General features: G+C 40.2%; 1 protein-coding gene across 2 annotated transcripts in view; it reads right to left on the bottom strand.

Annotated features, from left to right (window-relative positions):
• Window positions 1-20855, bottom strand: part of SLC34A2 (solute carrier family 34 member 2) — a 29794-nt gene extending 8939 nt beyond the window's left edge. The window contains exons 1-10 of one of the 2 annotated variants that reach the window (XM_021286084.2): window positions 20746-20855; window positions 16766-16934; window positions 11793-11848; window positions 5923-6037; window positions 5683-5820; window positions 4683-4811; window positions 3612-3755; window positions 2874-2985; window positions 1156-1351; window positions 357-452 (exon numbers count right to left, since the gene is read on the bottom strand). In XM_021286084.2, the coding sequence (XP_021141759.2) occupies window positions 357-452; window positions 1156-1351; window positions 2874-2985; window positions 3612-3755; window positions 4683-4811; window positions 5683-5820; window positions 5923-6037; window positions 11793-11848; window positions 16766-16820 (1041 nt within the window). In that variant the 5' untranslated portion in view covers window positions 16821-16934; window positions 20746-20855. Of the gene's footprint in view, window positions 1-356; window positions 453-1155; window positions 1352-2873; window positions 2986-3611; window positions 3756-4682; window positions 4812-5682; window positions 5821-5922; window positions 6038-11792; window positions 11849-11938; window positions 12326-16765; window positions 16935-20745 lie in introns of those variants that run through there. The other variant, XM_005501280.4, reaches the window with a different exon arrangement.
• Window positions 20856-23925: the final 3070 nt, after the last annotated feature.

Raw genomic sequence — 23925 nt, 5'->3', positions numbered from 1 at the left:
TAAATGGTAGCCAAAAATATATATTCTTTGGCCTATATTGCAGATTTTTTCCACTTCCAGGGAGTCAGAAGGAGTATCAAAATTTAAAGGCATTTGGATGTGAAAGGCATGGCTCCAAACCACCATTTCCGATAAGCAAGAGCCTGCATGGTACCAAAAGCAACCAGGTCAAGCCCACCACTGGTATGACATCCTCACTTTAAGTAGAGAAAAACTACATTAAATTGTTTTCATTCTTTTTCTGCTGAAAATTTATTTTAAAATCTAATTTCACAGTTCTATGATAAGGATTATCAGCTACAGATCAGTAATACAATTCCTGAGAAGCCTGACAATTAATTTATCATAATACTCACCACATTGGTTTCAGTTACGCACCAAATCTTTACCAGGCTTTTGTTTTTTGCTGATTCATCATTTGTAGCAATTGCATTTATGACCGATTTATCAAGCTTTAAAAAAAAAAAAAAAATAAAAATTATTCCAACTTGCATCACACTGTTCAGCTCTTCTCAAATAAGTCTCTTTGGAAGCTCAACCACATAAAGCATACGTGATCATCTCTCAAACTGGAGCTGTTGCCCGACAGGTAGGAGTGGGTTTACTCCCAGAAAAAGGCACAAACTCTACAGGCACAAACACCATGTCTCATTTTCCCCAAATCACCCACCACCTCATCTCACCCTTTCTGTTTAAATAACTACAATGACACAATGGCCTAAATGCATTTACTGTCACTTTAGGAGATGTGTGCATCCCCTTTGGCCTCCAGCTGTCCCTCTAGATGTGCTCGAGTTTCCCATAATTTCAGTGTAGTGTCTTCAAGTCTTATGCAGATCTTCTAGATGTGCTAGGTTCTCTCAGCTAGTACTATCTGCCAATGTCTAGGCAACAGGCTGCCATCCCAACCATCCCGTGTGTCTGTAGTTATCCTCACCTGCCTTCCCAGTCCTCCTAGCTAGGAGGAGCTGAAATGTGGGGGAAACAGAAAACATGGAGCTGAGGTGTTACGAAATGTCAATAAAAAGAAGAATCCTTCTGCTAATGAGCTTTACCCCTAGGACAGAGGGAAGTGAGTGGAAGCCCCTCCCTCATACTCTGATGAGCTGTGTATAAACCAAGTAAGCACCTTCCCTGAAGAGAGAAAGAACTTACCTCAATTATGAGCTTTGTAAAGGGGTCTGTGATAACTTTTAGTAGCTCAGGGGCATCCTCACCACTTTCAAGATGAAAGGACTCAACTATAACATTGGTGAGATGGTAAAGATAGCCAGAAATTACTTCAATGGGCAACAGCACAAACACAGCGAGCCAGTTAAAGAAATCATGGATTGTTGCCCCAGCAAAGGCCCTGCAAGAATAAATTAAACAACAGAGCTGCTTTTAATTAAACAACATGTGCACAACATCAATTAAATATGAAATCATACAGGTGGGGATGAAGCCCATTTCAAGATGGGAGTCATTTCATTTCTGGGGTCACAGGAGATGGTTGCTTTGCTATAGAGCACTAAGTCATCTCCACACCATTGACCCAGCGAGAGAGCCAGCCAAGTGAGTGAAATTAGACAAACTAGAAAAGGCAAAAGTGATCCTCAACAGAAGGCTGCTAAGAGTACTTGTCTGAAGAAAGAAGTGGCTGTACAGCCTACCTTTGCTTTTGCTTCTCATGCATTTCTGGTACATTTTTAATCCTCAGCCAGGAGTTGCCTCTGGCACCTGTTCTCCCTGACTCATGGCGGAAGATGGCTCTTTGCAGCCCTCTCACATGTTCTTGCAAGTTGTTGGTGTACAGTTCCCTTCTAGCTTCTCCTCCAGAGCCTGAGGAACCACAGCTCTTCCCTCAGAGGCACTTTTTCCCACCTTCCTAGTAGCTGTTTGTGGTCCTCTTAATTCTCTGCAATCTGCCTGTATTTGTTTTAAAATATAGCTCCTTAAATTGTTATGAAGGAAGAAAATGTGGAGGAAAAACTCCTCAAAATGCTAATCCTGTAATTTAAGTTCTCACTGAAAAACTGCTTGAGGGTAAATCACAGGGAACACGCAAAGTAGGCCAACAAAATGGATAGTGCTACCACCTTCAATTTACAGATTGCAGTGGTTGTTAATGGTGTTAATGAATGTTAAAAATCAGCTTCTTTCTTGTTATTATTTAAATTCTTTTCCTGAACAGATACTAATATGCTACTTTGGCACTGGAATTTAAGTGACAGAGAATAGCACAACCAAAGATTCAGGACAGGAAATCTTGGAGAAAAATACTTGGGCTAAGTGTATTTCATATGTCTGGTATGCCACAAATGACAAGGTACCAAAGTCTCTTATTCCTCACAAGTTTACTGCCCATCTCCAGTAAGCCATGAGTTCTCCCAGCAAATATGTCAAGTAGCAGTCTAAAAGTTGTCACTGTATATTTGAGAGCCAGGACACTTCATTTCCCTACAGTTACCAGCTCCTTCTTTCTCTAGACTTAAACAACCTTCAACGTCTCTTTTAAGGAGAATAGACCAAGATACTGTAATATTTACTTCTTGTACAGCCCCTTTTAATAAAGAGATCATCAAATGTGAGCGGTATAGAGAGAGCAGTTGAAAATTTATCCTTGTGCAAGATCCAGTTAAAAACGGTGGGTTCTTACAAGAAACGCAAAACTTTTAAAGGAACCCAGTATGGTTTTCCTCAAGTATACAAAGCCATATATCTAGACAGCATTATACCTTGGCCATGGCTATGCTTGTGACTTTCCTAACTAGACATTGAAATTTTAGTCAAGAGAAAGATTGAATGGCTGTAGTAGTGATAGGGAATACAGAAGAAAACCTACAACGAAGGAAGAAAAGCAACTTTTCAGATCTAGTGTTTAAGTACAATACCTTCTAAATTCATTCCTGTCCCCAGCTTGCATGAGTGCCACAATCGTGTTTGTAACTGAGGTGCCAATGTTTGCCCCCATTATGATAGGAATAGCTGATTGAACAGTCAGCACTAAAAAGCAGAAAAGGAAGCACTGAATGAAAAAAATCTGATCATCAGCAAGCTCTTTGCTCCAATGAAAATTAACATCGGTTAATGTCACTAAAACCCTGGCTTCCCTTGATGTCACTGGGATTTGGCGCTCCAATCCAGATACGTTTGCTTTAATCAAGCCCCTTGGGGACCTGGTGCTCCCACAGTCCTGTGATCCCCACCGAAACGACAGCCTATGGCTGTCCCTTTTCACCACATGTTAGAGGGCCGGAGTAATATAAAGTCTCTTCCTTCCCAGGTGTTTTTCTACTTACTGCAGAATTTTGAACTGATGCCACAGAAATAAATGAAGTTCAGCAACTGGCTAACATGAGAAAACTGTGAAGATACTTCCAAAATTAATGTATTCAATGCCAAGGCTTCAGACGATTTTCATTGCAGTTACAGACTTACTACTACTATTACTATTGTTGTTGTTACTTTTAAATTTTATTTTTATATCATGGCAACAGCTGTGAAAATCTTTATCTGCAGTCTCTACTCTTACACTCAAAGCTTTTACAACTCCAACACAGGTGGGCACGTTTGCGCCCCAGACCAAGACATATGAGTGATCTCTGAGAAGATACTGTAAGCAGACTTACATGTGGAGGACACCATGCTGACCACAATGGATGAAGAAGTGCTGGAGCTTTGGACCATAACAGTCACCAGAACTCCAATCACCAATCCCGCAACAGGATTAGACAGCACTGAATCATCCTGAAAAATGTCCCCTGCAGCTTTACCTACAAAAAACACATTCTCAGAGTGAGGGAAGTGCAAGGTAAAGTCCACAGAAATTATCAGAGCATTAAATTAAAGATCATTCAACCATTTAATTGACATGTATATAGCCATATGCTTGACAAACAAAAAACATACAGGATGATGTAACCCCGGGATCCAAATTCAGATCCTGAACTCTCAGCTTCTCAGTTATCAAAGAATACTTTATATTCTCTAACTTCAGTGATTAAACAAGCTCTACAGAACTCTACAGAGAACTATATAAAACCACAGCTGAGGAAAGACTTGTAGGACAAAAATCCCACACATACATAGATCTAAATGTTATTACTGCCTGGATGTTTTTGGTTATAGCAGCAAGGAAAAATGTTTTAATAATCCTCAGTAATTCTGTTCTTCTAGCTTTCTTTTATTTGTTGTTGCCAAAAATCAAAAATACTTCCACAGAAGCTCACATATTTCTCAGATAACCATTTCTGAATCCATCAGCAGAATTCAACCCTTGGAAACAGGTAAATGTAAAAAATGCACATCAACAGTTTTCATCTTTGAAGAATTTTGGGGACATTTCAGTGCTTTGATCAAGAGCATAATTTTCATATTTCACCTTGTTGAAACATCTTTCACATGGGACAGATTTACACACAGATGTATTCATGTAAATGGTCACTAAAGTAACAGGAACATACTAACACATTGGGGCAAATAATCCCTACATCAACAGCTCTTTGGAATTTGAGCCATAAAGGCCTTTTAAAACAGATGAGGGTCAGTCTTCAATCAGGGCTACTTCCCTCTGAATCTATATTTCAAGACATAAATCTATGGATAATGTTCTTGAAGAGTGATACTGGTAATTTAGTCACTCAGATGAAATTTACTGCTTCATTCATAGTTTATCCCTCATATTTTAGACAATTTCATACCTCCTACTAGTTGAAAAGCAGAGCTCAGTACATCCAGAGAACACACGAACAAGTAGAGTAATCCAAGTAGCATAATAAACTTCCCTATCCCGTAGAGTACACGAATTATTTTTCCTTTTCTATCCAGTTCTGCAAAACAAATACATTATGCATAAAAGACTTGCTTGATGTATCTGGTGTTCTCTCTGGAACAGTCTATTGCACAAGCAGAGACTACAAAGACAACATTGTGACCCCCCTGTGTGATTAAACCCGAAAGAATGTTCTTCTTAATAAAATTTTAACTGCAGAAGCAGGTAGTTCATTTACTGGAGAGGGACTTTTTACAAGGGCATGTAGTGACAGGAGAAGGGGTAATGGATGAAAGAGGGAAGACTTAAATTAGATATAAGGAAGGAATTCTTGACCATGAGGGAGGTGAGGCCCTAGAACAGGCTGCTCAGAGAAGCTGTGGATGCCCTATCCCTGGAAATGTTCAAGGCCAGGCTGGATGGAGCTTTGAGCAACCTGGTCTAGTGGAAGGTGTCCCTGTCCATGGCAGAGGGGTTGAAATCAGATGATGTTTGAAGTCCCTTCCAATCAAAACTATTCTATGATTCTATGCCCAGTTTTACCATGTAAAAGCTTTTGATATATGACAAAAGCCTTATGAAGCCTGAGATTTACCCTCAATTTTACAAAGTCATACTATTGAGTAAAGAAAGGCCAATAGGAGCCTGGACATAAAATCATATTATTTTTTGACTGTTTTCCATATATCTCCCTGTGTTTTAAGGAGGGTAAGCAGCATAATTTCCAGATTCTTCTTAATTGAATAAATATAATTTCCCCATTCTCTGTTGGGGAAGGTGAGACAGAGTGTAAGCCTACATCTGAAAACTCCTCAAATCTTAAATACAATTTTTCGGCAAATATTATTTCAGAAAAACAACCGAGACAAAGAGAGCACAAATGATGGAAAAAATAAATGCAGGTAACTTATTTACTGAGAAATGGTTACCTGACCACTTGACCCCAGTGTCCTGCAGTTCCGGCAGAGCCCATGGGTCATCTTCTTCTGGCCTCGTCTCATCTATCAACGCTATTGTGGAAAATGCAGGTTGAATTTCCCCTTTATTTCCAAGTGAAGCCACATTGCCTGATGAAATAGAACATTTAAAAAATTGTTTAATTACCTTCCATCTTCTCCAAAGAGCCCCAAAACATATATCTCTTTAAGTCACAGCTGAGCACACATTACCTTTGTGATTTTCTCCATCTTTCCCAGCCATGTTCTGGTTTTGTTTCGAAGAGTCCCCAATATAGTTATTGGTTTCAGGCTTTTCCACCTCAGGCCAGGGAGCCATGATCTGTGACTAACAATGTAGTGCTGATTAAAATGTGCATACAGTCAAAATATTCAGCTTACAACAGAGCATGTGAGAAACATGATTAAGAGCAAAAGAGATGGACACAGTGGAAGCAATTTGTCCTTGAACATAGCTTTTGACTAATCTTTATGAATTATTCCTTCATTTGCAATATTGTTTTCTCAATTATTTTTTTTAAATCACACAGTTGATTTATTTGTGCAGTTTAGCCAATTAAAAAAAGTCCATCATATGCCTGTATTTTTGTTCACTTTTAAAAGTCATGAAAGCAAAGTTTACTCTGCTTTCCAAATCTTAGGCATTTATTTTCTTTAATTCCTTTTATTTCCTTTCAGCAAAACATCAGAAGACTGTTTTACTTTCTTCTACCTTCTGGATTTAACTGACTGCCTTTATCAAGTTGGTAATTCAATATACAGACCTCAGCACAGAAAGTTGTTCCCTAAAGCACAGTCTAGCTTTGGACGCTTATGCCAAACACAATCTTGTTGCTTTTACTGGTTCATTCCCATGGAAGCATGGAGGTGAATGTGACCCTGGGCAAGGTGGAGGAAGAACCCTGAGTTTCGAGCCCCAGATTGGTGCTTGCTGAACGACTCTTATTTGCCTGCAACTCACAGCTGATGCTTCAAGTGCAGCTGAGTTAGTGGCAGCAAGGTCAGGCTCACCCATCTCACGTAGGCTCTCTTGTCTGAACCTCTTCCTTCCTGACTCCTTTGAGCACATTTGATATGTATTGTAATATTAATAAATAATAACTTTAAAAGTAAGACATCACATGGCCAAATCCTGCCACCACAGGTACAAGCACATGTGACAGACCAGGCACAAGAGGAAGAGACAGCTGTTCCTTGAACCAAAACCTGGAAGGGTCCTACTTATTTACTTCACCAATATCAGAAGCCAGAGGGAGAAACAGGAAAGAGGGAGAAGGTGACCATGGGGAGCCACAGCAATATAAGACAATACTTCTATACTTCCAGGCTTGTAAGGCAGTTGGCTAGTTCAGCCAGTGTGGCCAAAACCTCAATGGAAAGGATGGGACAAGTGAACCCCACCCAGAAAAGCCTCACCCTTGGTCTGTCTCTTCTACCCTCTCTGCCACGCGAGTCGGTCAGTGCCACGGGCAAATCTGCCCTGTGGCCACCACGTCTGACACCCACGCCGCTGAAACACCCATGAGCTAATTTGCTTGCAATGCTCCTTGTATAAAGGGCACCTGCGCCCAGCGTCCAAAATCAGTGTCAGAGTTGGTATCATGCTCCTGCAAACAAAGTTCACTTGCATTTAGCAGCCACCCTAAGACAATATAATTAATCGTTCATTTAATCATCATCCTTTATGTAGCTGATGGTGAAAATGTTTTGCCTCTGTCCACATCAATAAGTCACACATCCTCCTCCTTTAGCTGGGAAGGAAAGGTCACAAAATCACTCATGTCTTACTGTAACTGAGGACGGTATTGTTTTCTGGCATTCCACAAAGAAAAGAGCATCTTCCCTTCCACATTAGCAGGAAAAATTGTTCTACAATCCCATTAGCAAAAGATATGCTTTTACACATTCTCTATCTGTGGTCAAAGATCCAGATCAGCTCCCAAGATACACAGCGAAAGATCTCAGAACAGACAGAAAAAAATAATTCTTGCTTGTTTCAACAAGGGTTTCCATTTGCTTGCAGCAAATTCTCATATTTTCACCCATGCCAGATCAACCTCCAAGCCCCACCCATGCCAGAACACCTCCGTCTTGTTAAACAAGTTTCATTTATACATGTTCAGCACTGAAAGAGCTCTAAGAAAAATAACTACTCAGCACAAGTGCTGTTTAAGTGAAATGCATCCATGAGAATGGGTTGAAAATTCAGATGTGAAGTTGCACTGACAACATGTCCCCTCCATGGAGAGATCCAGAATACACTGGACACTACCAGCTTTAGAGATGCCATCAGTACTTTTACAGATCTTCTGTTACGCTCATTATGGAAAGGAAGGACTCAGCCTGGATGATTACTTTATGGAAACTGAGCTGTTGCATCCACTGGAGAAACTGGAGCTTGAAAACTTCAGCAGACATTCAGCCTCTGTCTCCTAAATAAACTCTGCCCATTCAAGCAGGGTGTTTCTTCCTAACATCTCCCATGTTCCTGAGGTGCTTGGGATCCCACAGGTATGTCATGTGTTCTTACTGGCTTTGCTTTATGTGATTAAATACCATAATATGAGAGTGGACCGCCTCTGTGGAGGAAGCTTTTTTATACATATGTATGAACAATTATTCATATGAGTCCTATCTAACCTCTGATTTGGGAAGGTAAACTTGAATAATGGAGGTCCTTACAGCATTTGCCTCCTGCATTTGGGTTTGCAGAGGTATTACTAGAACAGCCCATTCCGTGTGATTAGTATCAAGGACTGATGAAAGCAGAACCATTTAGACCCTTTCAGTGCTATCAGAGCTGTCAGCTTTCTCCAGATCCCAATTCTTGTTAAGAGGAACAGCTGAGAAGATAGTTTACAGCCACCTGATACTCTGTTTACTGGAGTCCTGGCCACAACTACTTACTGTTAATTAATCGCTGTGCTACAGGATGATCTACATTCTACAGTTTTCCTTTCAAATAATTCTTCCTTGGCCCAAATACAGACATTAACATCTTGAGAAAATGCTCAGAAGAAAATCTGGATGCTGTGGAGGGCTGGAGCAGTGGGGCAACTGCATCATTCCCTGGCAGCCCATATTAGCTCTGCCTTTGGAAAGGCTGACGTGGAGTGTGGCATAAAAGACCAACATCATTTGATGCAAGATATAAATGACAATGAGAACCCTAAGTGAGGCTTAATTTTGAACAACAAAGACATAACTATACCGCAATGGAACACGTTAAGAGTACAGGCAAAGGATGGGCCAATGACCAATGCACACCACAACAAGGAGCTGGGTTCAGCTGGACGCACCAGTCCAGGTCCAAAGGCAGGAGAGCCACAATTGCTGGATGAGGTGCCCGGAGTGATGAGCTCTGCCAATCCCCATGCCAGCCCAGGTGTCTCAGCGCTACGCGTATCATTCCTGCCTCAGCTGGCAGGACCTCAGCCAGAATGCCTGCACCTGGGATGCCTGTACCCGGTATGCCTACACCCAGAATACCTGCACCCAGGGCGGATTTGTGGAGCTTGCGTCCGGATAAGCACGGTTGCTCTGGATATCCACCTGTTAGGAGCTGTGCTGAAATGGGAGCTCATTTCCTCCTGAAAGTGGCAGGTCAAAATAAGCTATGCATATTGCAAAGGTCTGAAAACTAATGCCTGCGCAAACTGTAATCCAGTCCGTTTCAGTGAACCTCGCAGCAAATCCTCTCACACCACCGTGTGTGCTCCTTTCGGTGTCAGTATAGTCTTTCCTCGCCTTCGGAAAATGCTAACTACATGTGACATCCTTTCTAACTCCAAAAGAAACTGAAACCTCCAGCTCCTAAGAAGGAGATACATGGAAATGATGGCATTCAAATTACGAAATAAAATGTGACAGAAAGTCGAAACCAAAGTGGGCTCCTGTGGTATATCTACAGCCATATTCACTCACTCTCTGCAGCATTTCAAAGAGCTAAAGTCTCTGGGGAATTACCTGAGCAACACCAGGTGTCACGCAGGTGCCCTATATTGCATTCCTGGGTGAATCATTGGACTGCAACAGCATTGCCTCGGTTGCAGGGCTAGACTCTCAGTGCTTTTCAGTTTCGGTGCTTTTCAGTTTTAAATTAGAAACAGTTGTAAATCTGTTTTTTTGCTGCACTTAACACGGAGAGCATGAACTACCAGTGCACATGCCTGGATGGTATTGTTTGTACCTCTCCACCCGTGACAGCTCACTGAAAGGCCACGTTGTGCCTGAAATAAGAACTACAAAGCAGTAACCCTTAAAGAAATCTAACCTCTAGGTGAGCAGACCCAGCTAGAACAAGATGAGATAAAAGCTCTGGAGAAAACAACAGCATTTTCAAAACCAACTACAGATGCCAATGTGACTATACATGTGCCTACAGGTTGCTTAAGCAGCTGCAAATCAGGTTTTGGGTTCAGCCAGACTTTGCTCTCTCTCCCTCTCAGCTTTTCTACAAACACACATCACTTTCTTGTCATTCACCACTGTGCTATGCTTTTTGTGTTAAAAAGGGATTTATCAGCTAAACCGATATATGACTTAGTAAATACAAATATTTACCACACATACTTCATAGGAGTAAATACCAAACTACATTGCAATCCTTCTTATACACAGTTTGAAGAAATATTGGGTTTTTCCCTCCCTCAAAATGTATCATTTTGGATACAGAAGCACATTATGTATCCTCAGCCAGCACAAATTAATTCAGTAGCTTTTCATCAGTAGATAATTTTGCCACAGAACCTGTTCCATGGCATCCAGAAAGCCCCAGGTGCAAGAGAACAGGCAAAGACTTCAATAAACACCAGCAATGATTCAGCCTTGTTAGAAGCAAGTCTCGTATTTGCTCTGGCACCAGCCGCTTCCTTGGGGTTTTTCCTCTGACTAAGTTATCAGGCTTAGCCAGGATGTAACCTTTCAACTAATGTGGTGGTAAACTAGATATGTGAAAGCTAAGAAAAAATTAGCATTGTGCTCACTGTTTATTTCTATGTATGCCTGAGACTTACTGCTCCCAAGTTTGAATCTAACACACAGCAAAACTTAATTAAAAATATATATATATATATGTGTATATATATATAAAACAAACCAGTAAAGAGAACTAATTTCTAAGCCAGTGCAGAGAGAAAACAAATCCCAAACATCAGTTTTTGCATTCACATCCAAGCAAAGCACTGGACACTGAGGAGCCAGAGCAGAGAAACATCGCTGAACTGCTTTAAATACCTGCTAGGTATTTTAATAAAACAATTACTTTTTTAGAATAAAACAACAACGAAACAATTCCATCAGTAACGAAATACAACAGATCTACCCCATCCCAAACACAAAATACATAGTAAAGAATCAAGAGAGGAAAAAGTAATGAAATTTAAAAGACTTACTGATCTAATGGAAGAGCTGCTAATAAAAGTTACTGAGAAACCAGCTGATTTCTGCCTACTGCTACATTAGTTGAGCTAACTGCATTAGACTAATGTATTCCTTTTACCTCCATGTATCAAACCAAATTAGCATAAGAAAATGTTTCCATCAAGAATAGCCTGACACAGCCATAGCATAGCACACAGGCTTTACACACTATCTATGCTAACACATAGACAGTATTTCCTTCCAATGTTTCATTAATCATATCCTAGACATTTTCCAGTATCCAATACCACTGATAACTTTGGCTTAAAATCTCGATTATTTTAAATCCAAATAGTAGTTGAAACAATACTTTCTTATAGTATAGGCAGTTTGTTTTGTTTTATTTCTGACAGCTACTAATACTATGCTTTTTTTCATTTATTGTATTTCATAAAAATAAATGTAGTTACTTGCAGACAAAAAGTAGCCCAGTTTGTGTCTAGAACTATAATTTTTTATCACTTCCTTAAAATATAAATGCAGTTGAAAGAACACAAGGTGAAAATGCTAACAATCAGATGACATTTCACATGTCCACTCCAGTTCCCCACATCAGTGCTGTTGCTATTCCTTGAGCTGTGAAAGCAGAGCTTTGGAATTATAATCTAAACAAGTACAAAAAAGGAAGAAAAGAAAACTTTGTCTTGGTTATTCTTACTTACCGCTTCTTTCTTCCCAGACAACAGAGTGAACAGATCAACTGGGCAGCCACTGAAACCTGCAATATATATAGACAGGTGTTGAGCAAAGTTTGCTTTCATCACTGCACACTAACATTCCTATTTTACAGTCCAGAGGCACTGCCTACCTGCAACTTAATGATCACAATCAACCTTTTTTTAGCAGGAGTGGGCAGTAACCAAGACTGATAAAACTACCGGCTATTTCACACTTATCACATTCTAAAAAACGTCCCATCAGCATTTAAGCATGAGTTACTAATGTGTTCATGTGAATGCTGGGGAACGGTTTGTTCCAGCCTGAAAAACTGCCATCCACCTGATCATTCAGTAATCTTTTTTCCAATAATAATTTTCCAAAAATATTTTGCAATCTCAAAAGTCTGTCAAAAGGGTGTGAAAGTGATGTAGTACTGGTATTTGTCTGTTCAGGTGCCTATTAATCTGCCTAAGAACAGAAGTGAAGGAGAATCAGATAAAAAGCAATGTAAGTAGGAAACACTTAAGAACTTCTCTGAGAACAGAGGATGGAGTTTCATTCTTATCAGTGCCCAGTGTTTACAATTAAGGTGAGCTCATTAGCATTTTGGCTGTGGCTCTTGTTCTAAATAAGATTTAAAGATGTAAGGACACCTTTGCTAATTGCATTCAGAGTGCCAGCAAGGAAGAAGACTATATGATACATAGATATGTTATTCAATAAATAGAGTAAGGTATTACAGATGAGACAAAGCAGTCACCAACATTGCTGTATGTTCTACTGCTAACTTCAGTGGAGAGCTGGGGGGGTGTCTGCATTGGGTACTGTAGCTTTAGTATATTTGAATTTTTTTTACTGTTTCAACAGGAAACTTATACTAAGAAAATAAGCTGTAAGCCAGCAGCCTAATGAGCCAATCTGCTTTGTCTGCGTGTACACAGTCATATCTGCCAGCAGCTTAGTGACTTAGTAACTTAGAAAAATAAAACTCTTGCTTTTTGCACCTTTTAGTCCCACAGAGACACGGAGCCCTTGGAGCTGTGAGTCAGATCTTAGTCTTCTCCTGTGACAGCATCAGAAATGTTTAATAAGTGGGGATCGTAAAAGCCTCTGCAGCCCCCTACGCAGCATCACATCATGGCAGCCAAACCGCCGAGCACCTCCCCTGGCCACGGTGGCTCTGCCAGTCCCCACTGCCCGTTTCCCTGGGCACAGCTGATGTTGGAGCCCAAGGATGAAAGCACCGGCCCTGCCTCACCGTCCAGCGGTAGTTTGCACAGAGCAGCCTGCTGAAAGGAAACTGATTTTTCTTCCTTGCAAAGCAGAGAACAGTTTGAAGTGGAAAGAAGTGACAGGAAACACACTCAAGGTCCACCTTGGTGGTTCACAGGCTCATTTTTCTTAACAGAAGTGTACTTTAATGTTGCATCTAGAATTCATTGATGTCCTACACGTAGGCAATCAGAAAAAGCTCTTAACTGGGAATACTTGTGTTTCTCTGAGCTGTGGCTCCTTCTCTTCTGAGTCACTGTTCATGAAACCCAGCTCTGACAGTGAGCAGGTATGAGATGGGCACGTTCCAGGTACCCAGCGTGGACTCAACCACAGCGTGGTGATGTCTTCTACAGCATTTTTATTCCGACGCTGCTCATTCCATTTACTAAGCACAATCCTATGTGCTGACCACATTAATGTTTTAGGAAGGGAACAATCCCCAAAAAAATCCCAGGAAAGAAAAAAACAGTTGCTCATGCAAAGGCAGATCTGCAGTCTGCCTTTGGAAGTCCAAGGTGGACCTTCTGCAGAGCCAGTCCAGAGGAGACTCCCTAAGGAGTCTGAAACTCTTTTCCCAGCCACAAGGGATGAAGGTGGGTGTTATTTGTCCCAGAAGCCTTTCCCTCATACAGGATCAGAGCAGAAGAGGCTGAAATTCTTCCCAGGACAGCACATCAGAGCAGTTTTCATACATCTGGCACAGATTCCAAAGATGCTGCTGCTAAGGAAGAATAACCCAATGCTCTTCCACCCCTTTTTAGAGCTTACTTTGAAGCAACTGACCTGATTTCAAAAAATATTATTGGATAGGGAATATCTAATAAATCAAAGTAAGCAAGCAAGTTTCAAGGGTCCTTATTTCCTACAATAAAAGTGCTGCATTACTCCGCAGTTACTTGAAATAGTACCTGTGATAGTCTAGAACTCAGCAGGAGGTGCAACCACAGAAAATGTCTCAAACACAGAACGAGAAAAAATCCCTGGCATGTGCAAATTCTGTGAGCGGTGAACTCTGTCCAGTCACTCTTGTATGTTGCAAGAAGTTATAGCACAGGCAAGAAATGTGTCTCCATAGCAGTGACCTGTGCTACAAGCTCCCTCACAGTTCTCCCACACACATGAGAGACTCACTGTGCAAGTGTCAACCCCACTCAGCTCTAAGACCCAGGCCCTAGTACAGTAAACCATGTGTACCTAAGTCAGAACTAAAATCAAAATCATTAAAGGGAAGTAAAAGAAATTGCCATCCATCACTGACAATACTATTCACATGAGATTTGCTTTTTCAGCAGACACAGCTTCAAAAGACAGCCAGCATGAGCAAGACTCTCAGCTACCATCAGGAGAAATAATCTCTCTCTTACAGTTTAACTTAATTTTCCACAAATCCAAAGAATGCACAGTTAAACACTTCCAGTGCATTCAAGATGCTTAGACTCTAGAAAACAGCTATATGGTTCTTTACTGAAGATAATTGATATTGTTCCCATCATTTGGAAACAACGTTGTCCCTTTTAACTTGCTCAGAAACCTTGAACAAATCTAGTTTTCTACATGTGGAAAATGCATTACTGTAAATAAGCCTTTCCTCTTCTGGATATGTGAAACACAAAGCATTGATCATTAAAGAGAGAGACGAGTGCTGATTTCAATATGAATTACAGCCAGAACAGTTATTTGTTTGAGGACTTACCCCTACTCAGCTGAAGAACACCTTCCCTCTTTTTGCAACTACCTGGAAGAATTTAAGCCCTGGCTTTTCCTATTGTTTGAAAAATATTCTACATGTAAACATTTTAACAATGCAATTTATTATGAAAACACCCTGTCAGATGTGTTTGTGCATATTAAATTCCACATTGATATACAGCTCGTTATTTACTAGGAATCAATATTTGTAGCAGACTCTGATCCTGACATTACATAGAATGCTTTGATTTTGGAACAGAATGCAAATGCTACAACTTTGTAGTTGATTAATCCATTTATTTTCCATTAAGAAGTGTAAATTTGTCTTTGAACATTTGAGGCCTATCAGGAAATTGTCTGCTTTTAGCTATCCTGTACTCTGCTGCAGGTGGGTAGGGTTGTAATGCACTCTCAGAGCATTTTTTTTTCCCAATATTTCTACAATAGTTGGAAATAGTAAAGAACTCCTACTAAGACTACTTTCACAGATATAAAAAAAATACCTAATCTAATGTGTAAAGAACCAGGAGCTTATGACAAGGTTTTTTATTACAGCACTGTGCATTTCATCTCACATAAGTGAGATGCAAAAAATCAATGAAGTTATGGTAGTTAGCATATCTCTGGAGCTGAGCAATGCATAAAGTCATGAAGAGGCGGCATTCAACAGAGCAAATGCCAGGAATGAGGGGGAAGTAAAACATGAAGTGAGAGAGTCACGAAGAGAAAAACTACGGGAACAGATGAAAAAGGAAAATAAATATTTCAATACAGGAAGGACAGTTTTTATGAAGGACTAATATGGCCAACAATTTTAGGCAGATAGTCGTGTCTGAAAGGAAAAAGGGACTCTGTTTTGGTCTTATAATAACTGAGCAGCCCCTTCACCACAGAACCAGTTTATTCTCATTGCAATTGTGCCTCTAATGTTTTTGTCAGTACAACTGCATCCTTGGGCTACAAAGTAGGGGGGTTATTTTGTTCACATCCTCTGTAATGGCTATGTTTTCCATTAAAGTTATACATTATGATAGTTTTTATTCTTCCTGGAGTATTTTAACTTCCCATTTAGTGGATGTTTTGCTACTAACATATATCAGTACCCATTCTCAGCATCTACCAAGATGTCAGAGGCTGCTCATCCAGAGCCCACAGCACAGGCACGGGTGGACAGTGGGTTTGGAGCGGTGGGAGCTCTGCCCAGCCCTGCAGAGACCCAAGAGCTTCCTCCCCTGTCCTGGGGGGGGGCACGACACAGGCAAAAACGCAGAGACTAAAACACCACATGTGCGGAAAGGATGGACCAGCACTAGCCTGAGTTTGATCAGCTAGAATACTAAAAACATAAATCATATCACATGCTTTGACAACTAAAGTCAAGATAATTTTTAAAACTTTTCTTATCATAGCTGCTCTAAACTTTTATTGTTTGTCATTAATGTTTAACTAAAAGGTTTAAGAAGTGTCCACTGAAATAAAGCAACCCCAAAACATAGATGTTCTGATGCTTTAGGGTAAGACATTTTTAATCACAAAAGAAACCCAATATTATTCCCCTCCTGCTAACCTTTCCTTACTCTTTTTACAGTCTCTCCCCTTACCTTGCCCCCATCCCACACCCCCTCTCCTCCCTGCTCCTGTTCATTCTCACAATCAATCCTATATTCCACATCCTCCTGGTCTCCCACTTTGGACACATATTCATGAATGCAAACAACATCTTCCCAACAAACAAGTAATGAGGAAGAGGAAGAAGAGAATAAGTGAAGGGAAATGTGAGAGCCTTTAAATAAATAATAATATTTACACTCTTACGTAAACCTTAATTTACAGATCTCAAAGTGGTTTGGGAAAGTAGGCATTGTTGACTTATTTTATTATTCACAGACAGTTCAAAGATTTTTTTTCTTTTTTTTAAGAAATCCATTGTTTTTTCCCCTACACAATTTGTTAACCCTCGGCTAACACTGGACATGGTGTAGTCCGCAGCAGGATGAGCAAGTATAATTACCAGCAGCCAGCTGAGTGTGTTTGCAGTGAAGATTCATCTCACATTTCCAACCCATCTACTTCTTCTGCCCCGGTGTTGTAGAAGCCACTGGCCTCCACATGCTGCCTGCAGAGCTGCCACTCCAGTACAGAAGCCACTCTTATTGGTCTGCTACCCAAATGATTTCTGCCTGAAAAACAGATTTGAGAGTGATTTAAAATAGGATTTTTTGCCAAAATAAACAGTCTCACACAAAACCACTACTCTTTCAAAAGCCATATATGCACTAATTCTGTATAGAATTGTACATTCCAAATAAAGCATTAAACACCTCAAACTCTAGTTTAAAAATTACAAATTATCTCATCAAGGACATGCTTTGTTACTTATTGTTGTGAAATGCTTGGCAGTATCTCCTTTCTGAGCTTTCATCCCTGAAATACATTTTGGACAACTCCAGGTGAGATACCTAAAGGCAATCTGTTGCCATAAGGTGAGAGAATAAACCTCTTTTCTTTGAACTTACTTTCCATACAACTAATTTTCAAACACACTAATCCTCTACAGACCTTTAAACTAGATCTGTAAAATTAACAGCAAAATAAAACCATCCATTATTTAATAAATCTCAGTAAATACAGTAACTTTTCTTAATATACAGTTCATGAGCAATTACCCATGATTATAATCTAAGATGAAGGTCCTTGAATGTGCCCAGAGGAGGGCAACAAAGCTGGTGAAGGGCTGGAAGGTACGTCTTGTGAGGAGCAGCTGAAGATTGGTTTGGAGAAAAGGAGTCTGAAGGGTGACCTCATTGCCTTGTACAGCTTCCTAAGGAGGGGATATGGAGAGGGAGGTACTGAGCTCTTCTCCCTGGGATCCAGGGATAGGACACTTGCGAATGGTTCAAAGCTGCACCAGGTGAGGTTCAGACTGGACATTAGGAAGCATTTCTTTGCCAAAAAGTTGGTCAAACACTGGAACATGCTTCCTAGAGAGGTGGTCAATGCTCCAAACCTGTCAGTGTTTAAGAGGCATTTGGATAATGATCTTAACAACGTGTTTTAACTTTTTGTCAAGCCTGAGTTGGTGAGGCAGTTGGACTAGGTGACCACTGTAGGTCACTTCCATCTGAAATAGTCTTTTCTAGTTTAGTCTATTCTGTCAGAAAAATCACTAAAGGATCTGAAGTCAAGTTGGGTGTGAGGACAGCCCTCTCCAGAGTGAGCACGACAGTAATTTTCTTACTGCATTAGGCAAACTAGTTTTGTTGCGTATTTGTGAGATCTTGCAATTAGGAAACCTCTCTGTGCCACACATCAGAAACATTTTCTCCTCTGTCATAGAGACTTTCCCCAGTGACGCCTGTGTCACTTAAACTGTTTTGATCCAACCCTGCTGTCACCTATAAAAACTGTGGATGGTTTTGGAGGACTTCATTCTTGGAAATATGTCACTGTACATGGTACAGGAACCACCCCCACTCTGCTTGCAGCATAAATTGGATGTTGGTCCTCAGCCTTAAGTTACACATGAAGAAATTGAATGCTTTTTTTCTTTAACATAATTCTATTCCCATGGCCTTTCTATAGACTTCATATGTCTGTCTTTAAGATGCATCTAATGCATGACTTCACTAGATTAAGACAACAGTCTCCACCTGTTAACAGCATATGTTCTTGTAAACTATTGAAAATTAAAATCTACCGCAGATACATAATTACAGATCTTATTGACTTAGAAGAACTTACATGTATGTATGTAAGACATCATATGGACCAAGGCATGCAGGTAGTAGCTGCTTTTTTAATTGTTTACGGTTCATCCTTTTACACAAGTATTTTTGGCTTTATAAGGGGTAATTAAGGGAGTAATGAGACCAATATTTGTTTTTCCAAAGCAAGACTGTAATAGACACAACATGAACCTAAAGAGGAATCCAAGACAGGAGGCATTTTCCTCACAGCCCTCAGCCTTAGTCCATCTGCAGGGGTTTCCTGCTTGATTCTATTAAAAAACAGAAAAAGAGTCAAGTGTTTTTATTGCAGTTGAGTCTCTTTGTGAGGAAAATCTATAACAGCCTCTCATATGGGGCACAAAAAGCAGAACACAAAGGTATTGAATAAATCTCTGAACCTTCGGGCTCAGTGCTGGCAGAAAGATGCTTCAAGCAGCAGGTCAGGCAAAAGTAACCCAGGGATTTAAAAATCAAATCACAACAAAATATGCTCTGTCCTGGTCTTAAACTGAATTAATGGAACAGTAATCTGAACATTTCTTAGAAATACAGTGGGATGCTTCAAGGATACCTGACTCTAACTTTTTCTTGGGTTTTTTTTTGATTTTTTGTTTGTTTTCCCAAAGCAAACAGATCCAAACTTTGGCTGATCACAAGTCCAAAGAGGCAAAACTACAGCAGAGACCATCTTCTTGCTCTAAAAGGTGGATGTTGTTAACTATTAAAATGATTATGAACAATTCCTCTGCATAGGAAAGTATAATTTTACCTCTCTAAAGAAAGTTTGATAGAACTCTGGGTATAGAGTTTGGCTGCTTTCTAAACCCTCTTCAAATTTAAGCCCAAATATATATGTGTAGTGATAAACATAAATTTCCTGGCATAACGTGACCTAATTAAGTTGTTGCTTTTGAGTCTTGCTGAGCATCTTTATCACTCTGTGGGAACGTAATCTTAACAATCAGTTTATGTACTTTCATTAAAACTGTTACAGTATCAATGAACATTATAATACCACCAACCTAAGACTTCCGTCACTTTAAAATTGTTTCTTTGTTTAAATTAAAAGCATAAATTAGCACAGCAAGAAGACAAGAATTGCTTCTTAATTGTACTGGAAGGACTCTTTTTTTAAAAAACCTGAAGGTAACAAGTGTCATTTTGCATATATTAAGATTTAAAGAGGTGTCTCTGTTACAGGTGATGTGTAACTCAAGACTTGTAGACTTGTAAAACTGTAACTTTATGCTAATTTCAATTAATTATGTATAGCCCGTTTACAAATATATTATGTGCTGTCCTTGATCCCACACAATGCTCGGATTGGTCTGCTATTTATTTATCGGCTTGGTCTCCACAGGCCGCACAAACTGTTACTGGTTACAGGAAATAAGAATTGATGTATTAGCCTTCTCCCCGTTAATCACAGCAAGGGTTTTCACATGCCATATACCACAGATCACTTTGTTCCATTATTATGCGAGTTTGAAAAATCTGTAGAGCTTCTTTATTTGGAAAATATTATTCAATAAAATAAAAGAGGATTAAATACAGAGTTTGTGATATTCAGATATATCCAAAACAGACATTTCAGAATAATTATTATATATTACTTTTACACAGACTGAAGCCCTTCGTCAGATTTAATTGTCCCATGCTTGAGGTTATTCTTTCCACTGAAACTTAGCATCAGGAGTAACGACCAGGATCTTTTTCAGCGCAGGTGCATTAAGAGCAGCAGGGCACACTGTGCCTGGGATGAAAGCCTGTCTAAGGCACCGGCAGGGAACCACAGCCAGCAGGGACCCACGGTTTGCCTGGGGACAATAAAGCATCACTTTCTAGATGTGGTGCATTGGGAGACACAGAGTTATTCCTCATGAATGAATAAGTAGTGTGAGGAAGTACAAGCTGTGGAAAATGGAAAAAAGGAAACACAGTGAACTGTCAAGGCTTCCAATGGAGTTTAGAGTGTGATTGCACACATCACACAAGTGCATGAGACTCAATCCAACTCGCTCACCCTTTGCTCACAGAAGTAGTCCACATAAATGTTATTACCAGTTGCAGTTTGTCTTTCATGTCTGTCATATGTCATGCACTTGCCTGCAAAGACGAACCACTCTTATGCAGCAGGATATTACAGAGATGAAGACAGCAAACCATCACAGCAAAAGGTAGCACAAGGAAGGAGAAACAGGTCATACAACCCATTTGATTTTTTAATATCAAGCATGTTATTGCGTCTCTTTTACTGGCTTACCGATATCACCTCTGGAAAGTCACTTCTTGTTCTTAGTCCCTCCACTTTATGAAAGGTGTAGTATTACTACGCAGCAGATTCAGCTACTGGTCTTTCATGCTGAAGATTCAAGCAAATAACAATGCAAAGCCAACACAATCTGTTCAGGAGGCATATAGAACAGTTTCCAAGACCTTTGGTGTATTCTGTAAACAAAATACATAAGGCTAACTATGCCTGATAACAGTACAATAATAACATCTGATGTTTGTATAGCACATTTCACATAAAAGGGAATTAATCTGTTACAGCGTGTTGAAGATGTACGATTAAGAGATATATGAATGGTTAAGAGCAATTCCTGGTGAAGGAGGAGTTAATGTTGCGTGGGATAGATACCATACCATACATGAAATACCAACATGTCTCTGTTCTGCAATCTTTGTTTTAAACTTTCCAGATTTTGGGTGGTCCTGAGCTTAAAATTGTTCTTTGAAGGGAAAGACAGGGAGGTGCCCATTTTGAAAAACCATTTCTGAGAACATTCTCTACTTGAACCAATATCACACTTCTCACACTAATATTTCTCTTCCAGATCTACATATTACTTCCTTTCTAAGAATATACTAACAGTTTCACAGGAACACAGATAAGGAATTCAGCAGGCCTAGAAAATAAATGCTTTTATTAAAAAATGTATGGGTTAGCACAACCTTCCTGTACTTGACTTTCTGTTTTATGAGCCTGCGTATGTTAATAATTCTTGCCTTGAACAGTGTTTTGAAATCTTGTATGCTACAACAAACCTGGATTGATTTGGTCACCACTTTTTTCCCTTCTCACATGGCTAATGTGCTACACTTGCTATTTCCAGTCCTGTTGTCTCCCTCTTGGACCAGCAGACATTCAAGCCATCTGACCCACAATTCCCTCTGCCCATTACTTCAGAATTTCCTCTGACAAGTAACCAGCCTCCCCAGCACACTCAGCTCCTGCTGCCTTTTCAGACGTGGTCCATGTATTCCCACAGCTCTGAACCTAATAGCTGCCCTATGTTTTCCCCCAGGAAAAGCAGGGCTTTTATGTTTTCCCTTCTGAGATGCACTGTTGACTTGGTGATTAACATGAGACACAGCCACATAGCTACATTTTGGAGGATTTGTTTTACACACATGAACCTTCAGAGGCTCTAGGATTTTGAATGCAATATCACTTTTTAAAATCCTCTTTTTTAGGTAGATCTTGGAGGTGAGAACTGCCTTACAGAGTGTATCATCACCTCAGCTGCTCTTACATCAAATAATAACATATAAGAGCACACTGTGTCTAGGAGTGCATGTGTAGCATTAGAACTCACTGGAAACCCTTATTCACCAAATGCAGTTGCATACAAACATTTTGTGTCAAAAATGCCTGAGAAAAAAAATGGGGGACGCTTACAGTCATTACAGTAAATACTTTCATAAATGACAGCAGAGAAATTTTATGTAATATGTCATGCAGAGCAGCTGGCATGACCTTCACCTGGTACAGCCTTCATCTGGTGCCAAGTGACGCAGCTGGTGCCTCTGAAAGGTAAGCACTCCATGGCCCTTGAGTGCTGCCGTGGTTTAACTTGAGCTAGCAATGAAACCACAATAGCCGCTCACTCAACCCTTCCCCAACCCCCCCCAAATCGGGGAGAGAATTTAAAGGGAAGGGAGAAACTTGGATTGAGATAAAAACAGTTTAATAAAATAACAAAAAACTAATACACTACTAGTAAATTCATATATATAAAAAATAGAAATATAATAGATTATAAAATAAGATACTCAAGGCAATTCCTCACGAACTCCACCCAGAGCGAGCAGCCAGTCCCAGGAAGCAGCACCTGATCCCGAACAGCAGATCCCGAAGAGAGAAAAGAGGAAAAAAGACAGAAGGGCCCAAAGGCCTCTGCAAAATGGCAAAAGGCCGAACTTAACATCCTGAACAGAACTCCCCTGGCTCTGACTAAAAGAGCAAAGAGAACGAGAGAGAAAACGAAATATTTAGACTTTCCTTAAATTAGAAGCATGACGCTAATGGGACGGAATACTCTCATTGATCAGTCTGGATGTCAGTCAACCTCTGCCCTAACTCTGCCACCCCCTTCCTTGATGCCTCACACCTGTGGGCAGAGATCAGAACATCCTTATCTCTCAGACCAGAGCAATTAAAAACATTAACTCTGTTCCAGGGTGTTCTCTCTTGTTCTCAAACTAAGTTCAAATAATGACCGTGCTAGCTATGAAAAACAAAAGTTTCTAACTGCATGAAGAAAATTAACTCATTTTCAGCCAAACCAACACAAGTACAAAACCAGAAGTGGGAAAAGCTCCCAGGAAAGTGCCCCCACCTTTCCTGAGAACTTGGTCAGGCTGTCTGGTGCAATGTGATCTTGTCCCAGCACAGAAACCACTGGGTCGGGGAAGGAGCCTGACAGCTCTCAGGGACCCTGGAGAAGGAGGCCACTCTACCACTCCCCACCTTTAAGCCTTTTCAATTAATTTTTGTTTTCTTACATTTGATCCAAAACAATTTGTATAATTTATTACTTATGTTTTGTAAAAGGCCAGCACAGTAAACATGGCCTTCATTCAACCATAGTTTACATAAGGATGATCAGGAACTTGGAACTGAAATTAGATAAGTCTAACCACCCATTACAGCTTCATGGAACAACAGAATACTTGTGTGTCTCACTGTCCATATATTCAGGGTTTTGTCATTTGAGTACCTCAAGATACATGGAGCAGATCACTCAAGCTGCCTTTGTGAAGCATTGCCTAAAAGCTCAAGGAGTCATGAAAGGCGATCAGACTTAGAGGTGGTTGGGACCTTCCACTTCTTGGCAATTCTGATTTGTCAAAACTATTTGTGATTCATACATTTTTTAACAATGAAACTGCTGAAAGAATGGTTTCTTGGACTGGGAACTGGACTGTTGTTCAAGCAAGAGTTGGTGGGATGTGAGCCCAGAAAGCTTAGTTCATGAGTAATTCCCAGTAAAGCTTGACTGTACATTGTCTTCCAACCACAACCACCCAAACACCTGTGAACAGGGCCATTTCAATAGCAATTGCTGGGGTCAAGAGCTACTTGAGCTCATTTTCACTTGAAAAGATTAGGAGTTGATAACCTGAGCAACTCAGCAGCAGAGCTAGCTTTGGAGCAGAA

This window comes from Columba livia, chromosome 4, assembly GCF_036013475.1.
Source record: "Columba livia isolate bColLiv1 breed racing homer chromosome 4, bColLiv1.pat.W.v2, whole genome shotgun sequence".
Lineage (NCBI taxonomy): Eukaryota > Metazoa > Chordata > Aves > Columbiformes > Columbidae > Columba > Columba livia.
The sequence above is the reverse complement of the archived record's forward strand: the minus strand, read 5'-3'. Positions and strand labels throughout refer to the sequence as shown.